The sequence below is a fragment of the Asterias rubens genome, chromosome 22 (genome assembly GCF_902459465.1).
Source record: "Asterias rubens chromosome 22, eAstRub1.3, whole genome shotgun sequence".
Lineage (NCBI taxonomy): Eukaryota > Metazoa > Echinodermata > Asteroidea > Forcipulatida > Asteriidae > Asterias > Asterias rubens.
The window spans coordinates 9,080,040-9,086,687 of record NC_047083.1 but is presented as its reverse complement, the minus strand read 5'-3'; the positions used below and the strand labels follow the sequence as shown (position 1 = coordinate 9,086,687).

Genomic DNA, 6,648 nt, shown 5'->3' with positions numbered 1-6,648 from the left:
TCAACATCTCTCCATATCCTGCTCCATATGCTCATTCAAAGTTATATGCTAACAACCATTTTGGGTAACAACCAAGAGAGCGTTCGACGAACTCGATAATCTTTTTAACATTCGAAATCTCCAACCCATACTTTTGTAATCAACCGAAAGACCGCCAAGTATTGAAGATAATAATTCCGAGCCGAATTACTCCAGCATGCTTGTGAAATTTCTGTCATTTTTTTCATTTGATCCGGGTTGCTCCTTATCTAAACAGGTTCCGATTTTTTTTTCTTTCCGGGAGCGGCTATTTATACATTTCCGGAACTTGCCACTGAAGCACTGACTCAGGCAGTCAATGTTAAATAACCAGTGACTATACTAGTAGCATGTCTGTTTTCCGACTCGCTTGTCAGTGACCCATTTACTGCCTTTGACACAGACAACAAAAATAGCTACTTCTTTTTAGTGTATCTCATCACCACTGCACCGTTCCGGTGATTTGATTGGCCAACAGCTGCGTGAACGAAAACGTGCCCATGCGCACTGAGTCGTGTTAAGTCGCGCTTCGTGGCGTTAGCAAGTCCCCGTAAAAGCTTCAAATTGACGGTCGCTCTGATCAGTTGGACATCATGTCATATCACACACGTTGGAATTATCAGTTGAACATTTACACAGAGTGACAACCCGTGTACATCTATCCTCCCACTACATTGTTTACATCAACCTTCATCATTCGCAACAGATCCTGTGCAAAGGTTCATCTTCATCGACTCTGAGCCTTTATATATCTTATACTTGGTTCACAAAACCTCATCATTTTCTTTCTCAGTATGCCAAGTGGAGGAGCGCTTCAACACATCGCCGGCACGCGGCCGGGATTCGCACCCTGCCCATGGCGGGGAACATGGCTTCAGCTAACCATACAGACCACGTTTCTTGTCTTACTACTCACTACGAGGTACGGGGCTGCCAGACCACCAATAATGGACTACGTTACCGCCGATGAAGTGTCCCACAGGTCGGCAGTGGCGACCCGGTCAGAAGGGATGAATCTTCGAAGTTTGTGCGACCGTACACAGTCCGTGGAAATGAGAGTTCTTTGCCGACTAACTCAGCAGAGGTCTGGCGGGTGGCTGGACGGTGAAGGCCGAAAGAAACCAATTTCTAAAAGATCAGGTAAGGTTTCAAATCTTGCATTTTATCTTGTTTTTAAATCTTGCATTTATCTAAGCTGCAGGTGGAAATATTTGTCACCTGAAGCTAACATTAAAGGTAGTGGACACATTGATTATTGTCAAAGACTAGCCCTCACAGTTGATGTATCTCAGCATAATGCATAAAATAACAAACCTGTGAAAATTTGAGCTCAATCGGTCATCGAAGTTGCGAGATAATAATGAAAGAAAAATAACCCTTACCACACGAAGTTGTGTGCGTTAAGATGGTTGATTTCGAGACCTCTAGTTCTAAATCCGAGGTCTCGAAATCAAATTCGTAGAAAATTACTTCTTTCTCGAAAACTATGGCACTTTAGAGGGAGCCGTTTCTCACAATGTTTTATACCATCAACCTCTCCCCATTACTCATCACCAAGAAAGGTTTTATGGCAATAATTATTTTTGAGTAATTACCAATAGTGTCCACTGCCTTTAACCTTAACGATACACCACTAAAAAGGTAGAGCAAACCTCCGAAACAAAATTGTGTAATATTATAATTCAGTTGAAAAAGAGCTCCCATGGTATCTGAAACTTAAGCACGCAATATCCCTTACATAAAATTGCAGAGACAGTCTTCACAGTATTTTATAGTAGTATTTCGTAAGATGCAATCCTTCTGTTTGTCTTTTCTTGTTTTCAATCCGGAAGTTTTGTTTATCCTAATATCCGGGAGGAGGAGGTGAGAACCGTCCCGAAGCAAGCCGGGAATACGAGCGCAAATCACACTTTTTTTTTTTTTTTTACATATTTTTTTTCAATTAAAACGCACATCGGTTTGTACAATTCAGCACAGAATTATAAACGCAGTGTATTTGACCATGGTTTGTATAACTGACCAAAACACATTTCACCACGGTTTTTGTTTAATCTGAAAGTAAAAGGGTTATCCACTTTCATAAGCGCATTGTTTAAGCGAGGAGGAGAACTACGCCCGTTTTCGTCACTTCGGTTTGCCGCAAGAACACACATGCGCATAATCTCTGTTATTTAAGTGGTTTTGAGACAATGTTTAAAGGTGGGCAAAATTATATTCGTAATTTTGTCTTTAAAAGATTAAATAATTCACGTGGGAATATTGCTCAATGAGATATTTCAAACTGTACCACCTGTTGCTGATATAGAGACGGGAACCAGACACCACACACAACTCACAGACACGAGCGGAACTTGTTTTAGTCTGGATTTAGCGCTTGATATCGTTTGCAAATTTATTTTTGTTCACATTTTAAAAGTTTCCCCTCGGACGCCAAATTCATTTTGTCAAATGTCCTGCTGCACACATTACTTAGTTTCATACAACTCCCATATCCCGTATGGAAAAGAAGTCAACTGCACAACTTCTTCGCTCAGATCGAAAAACATTTTCCGAACTAAGGCCAAATTAAAAAAATACCAGTTGATCGTCCCCGCCCGCATTTTTTTTTAAATCCATCTTTTCAAAAGGACTGGCCTGGGTGCTTTTCCCGAATATAGCGGGATGCTCTCAAACACTTGTAACCGTCTGTTTCATAAAACAATATGAGCGAATGCCTACCAGCAAATCTTTTTAGTGTTATCCGACCCTGTTAGTGTTAGTGTTAACCCTGTTAGTGTTATCCGACCCTGTTAGTGTTAGTGTTAACACAGGTCCTCATGCAACTAATAGGTATAAATAAGTTTGCGGTTTGATTTGAAATACATGGCAGCCATCTTGAAAAAAAATAGTAAATAGTAAACAGTAAGGCCCTCATCCTACTCTTTTTTGAAAAATCCGGACGATCAACTGGTATTTTCTGTTATTTGGCCTAACAGGTTTTCACATTTGTTCACTTTTCTAAAACAACTGCTGCACGATTTACTTTAGTACAAAAAAGCGCATTTCATAACCATTCCTCTGTGCATAAAGAGGCATGGTCCACCTTTTCCACCTGTAGTGTTTTTGACACTTAGCACTGAGTCCCACAAATCACTATCAATTAGAGATGATAACCATGGAATGTTTCCACAACTAATGGGTAAATACTCCCGAAGAATGTTAATCTCTGTGGATTTTCGCGTGTGCCAATTTGAACCCCCTATAGCCAAGGGGAAGGCTGCACAGCGATATTTCAATGTCCAACCGGTAAATTCCAATGCAACAATAGCTATTAAGTTGCCCGTTTGGGCGCGTGGCGGGTGATGGTATGTCGAGTGCAATGTTTGTTGGTGTATTTTTCACACCCTTTCGAGGTTGGAATGTTAAATAGTCGCAAGACATAATCGCGGGGGAATGTGAGAAGTAGAAAGGAAATAGATAGCCCCCTTGGCGGGGATGCCGTGATTGACAACTGGGTTATTTGAGTGAGGGGTCAAAATAGACGGCCACTGTATTTCGCAAGGCAGTACCCGATTTCAAGAAACGCGAGGATTAATCCTATCTTGAATTAGGACGAGTAGTTAATCCCTCCTCCATGATAACGTGGGACTAATCTTAATGTTTACATGTTACCGTTCAAGGCTGTGACTCGTCCCAAGTCCTAATAATCCTAAAGTTAGAAAGAGTTTGATGTGATCAACGGGTGGCAACTTTACAAAACGAGAACGGGGTAAATGGTGCGCTGTTACGGGGCAGACTTTGCGATAGGGCAGATCACCTTTGGTAAATAACTCGGCGCACATTTAAATTCACACAAAAATGCTTTGTCATAGCTCATTCCACCACCTTATATCAGACATGGTAAATCAATGTTTTTAGTTATAAACTCATGTTTTGAAGTGCAAGTTTTATGGTCTTAAAACACCATCTTAATAGCATGTCAGTTGATAACATTCCCTACTTTGTCAACAAAAATCGTATCCAGTAAATATGCAAGTTGAGACAACTCCCATTCAAATTTAATACAAAAAAGCCAAGACAGTTCTACACTGGAGGACATATACATGGTATTACCGCAAACAAATATATATTGATACCTCACCATACAAAGCCTTAAATTCCATAGAACTTGGACAATTCTCTTGACCACTTGAACATATTGTACACGCCGTCCCAGAGTTACGACGGCAAGAAACTGACGTGTTAGGTAATGCCTTCCCCTACTTCAGCTCGCAGCACAACCATGTCAATAATTTCAATTTAATTAAAATGCCACTTAAATTGATTCGCCTTCAGTAAGTGCAACAGCTATGTGCCTTCGCTTCAGCGTAACTTTATAACCAAACCAATTATGGGCGTGGATCTGTCCATGCACAACTTAGTTTTCTCTCTCTCGTTCAAACATTAAAATACAAATATTAAACAATCATACCAGTATCTGGGCCACATCGACCGGGAGAATTTTTCATAATTGGAAAATGTTATTTTCTAATCTCTTGGGTAAAAATCCTTGAGGTAAAGGGCTTTTGCTTTAACAATTTTTTCCAGGTGAAGAACGAAAATTACATTTATATCATTTGGAATGGAAATAACTATAAATAAATAACAGTAAAATGTTTATAAGTCCCAATTACAAATGCTTCTGCCACACTCGTTTTTTAAGACTCAACGATCAAAAGTGATGACGGGCCTGTTTCTTATTAATTATTTTCGGAAACTATAACAATTTGTATCTGACCAACGCGTAGTTCAAGGTTTTGCGGCACGTTTGTTTTGCATTCTTCGCAAATGACTGCGAAATTAGTGCCCCCCATGGACGAAGTCGTTAACACGTAAAGCCCACAAGTGCAAAGTGTGCAGTTTTCATATGGTTTTTTTTGCAAGAAAATACCTCTGTTTTTGTTTGATTTATTTCACTTTTAAACCGTTGAGCTTGATAATACTAAGAACGGAAGGCCTGCGGAACCAATTAAGAACCAATTCAGAACCGAGAACCGATGTATACTCAACGTTTTGGTCAGATGTCGTTTTTAATCCTTTTTGATAATCGAGTTTTTTCTATCAGTTCACCATTTAATCTGCAACAATATATGCGTCATGTTCCTTCGGTTCGAGGCTATATATAGTACATGTATACGATACCAAAATGGTACCAGACTTTTGACCCTTCCAACATCGGTTTCATTTATATGATTTGGATAGGGGAAATATGGCTGAACCATTGTCAATGTATATTAACCTTTACATCCACTCCTTCAAAATTTGACCATGTCCTCGCTTCAAAAATGGGGTCACATTTTTCCACCCACGCCTTGCTCGTTTTTTTTCTCTAGAATAGCTTCAAACGTACCGACACCTTCGCTAATAACATTACACTCACTTTGCCCAGAAAAAGCTTAGCATACAGTTCATCCATAACGGACATAAAATTGCTAAACGAAATTCTAATTTGTAGGTCGGCCATTAGCGTTGGAAACTGGAATTGCATGGGGGTGTCTTTTGAGAGCGCCAATAACATGTAATTAAACAACTTCAACCTAGTCGTTGACAGAATTACTGATAAAGGTATTCAGTTCTCAGAAAGCGTTAAGGTGCCTGAATACACGCATCTTGCGCACAAGGGTGTTTTTTCTTCATTATTCTCTCGCAACTTCGATGACCAGAGAATCCAAATTTTGACTGATTTGTTATTTGATGCATATGTTGGGATACACCAAGTGAGAAGACTAGTCTTTGACAAAATACCAAAGGACAGGTGTCCAGCCGTCTATTTCAACGAACTCTTCCTCAACTTAGGACTAATCTTTGAACTTAAGACGAGTTTAGTTCTGTTTCCATAGACGCTAGGACGCCATTGAACCCGTCCTAAGTTAGGACGAGTAACTCGTCCTACCTCGAGATAGGATTAATTCTAGCGTTTCATGAACACGTAAAAAAAAAAAAAAAAAGAAAGATTACTAATTTCCCGCCATTTTGTTTTCCCTTTCCCCATTCCAGACGGCTCATCGTTGTCTGCCTTTCAGCGTTTCGTTAGTGAGCTCAAGACGGCGGCCGAACAGAGATCAGACGCCATGCGGGAACTCCAACAACTAAGAGCTATGGGAGTTATCGATGAAAACAACCAAGTCGTCAGGGTACCAAGCGAGACTCGGAACCTTATGGAGCGTCTAGGTTAACCGAATACGGCGAGCTTGTATGTTTTCTTTCAACCTTCGTCGGCTTGGAGTTCTAGATTAAAAAAAAAGGACCGCCTAAAAAAATGTCAGAATAAAGTGACTTTAAACGACAACGGGACTGCACCCGGCTCATGAGTTCAGCCTTTCGCATCGTCGGTGCTGTGACGTCAGAGGAATATAGTTTTAGCCTATAGAGCAAAGACGTGCTTAAATTATCATAGTGACACTTACGCCCAACAAGCAACTTTACAATGACTTTGCCATGTGCGCATGTCTTCTGTAGGGGTCACGACGCATGCGCACTCACCGGATAGCGTTTGAATCAAATAGTTATTCCCTTCAATTCTTTGAGACTGAAATCACCTCGCGGTTCGCCAAAGCGACACGGGATTTTGTTTTGTCGGCCACCGTAGGTTGTACATTATATTGCTTCATT

At 40.4% G+C, this 6,648-nt stretch overlaps 1 protein-coding gene across 1 annotated transcript; it reads left to right on the top strand.

Annotated features, from left to right (window-relative positions):
• The first annotated feature begins 579 nt into the window (after positions 1-579).
• LOC117305328 lies at positions 580-6,271 on the top strand. Its single transcript, XM_033790188.1, has 2 exons — positions 580-1,158; positions 6,034-6,271. Exons 1-2 carry the CDS (start codon positions 813-815, stop codon positions 6,210-6,212), a joined length of 525 nt encoding a protein of 174 aa, XP_033646079.1. The 5' UTR covers positions 580-812; the 3' UTR covers positions 6,213-6,271.
• Positions 6,272-6,648: the final 377 nt, after the last annotated feature.

Coding starts and splice junctions, on each gene's coding strand:
- LOC117305328 (XM_033790188.1), top strand. CDS start 813: ATGCCAAGTGGAGGAGCGCTTCAACACATCGCCGGCACGCGGCCGGGA. Junction 1,159..6,033: donor ACCAATTTCTAAAAGATCAG/GTAAGGTTTCAA, acceptor TCCCCATTCCAG/ACGGCTCATCGTTGTCTGCC.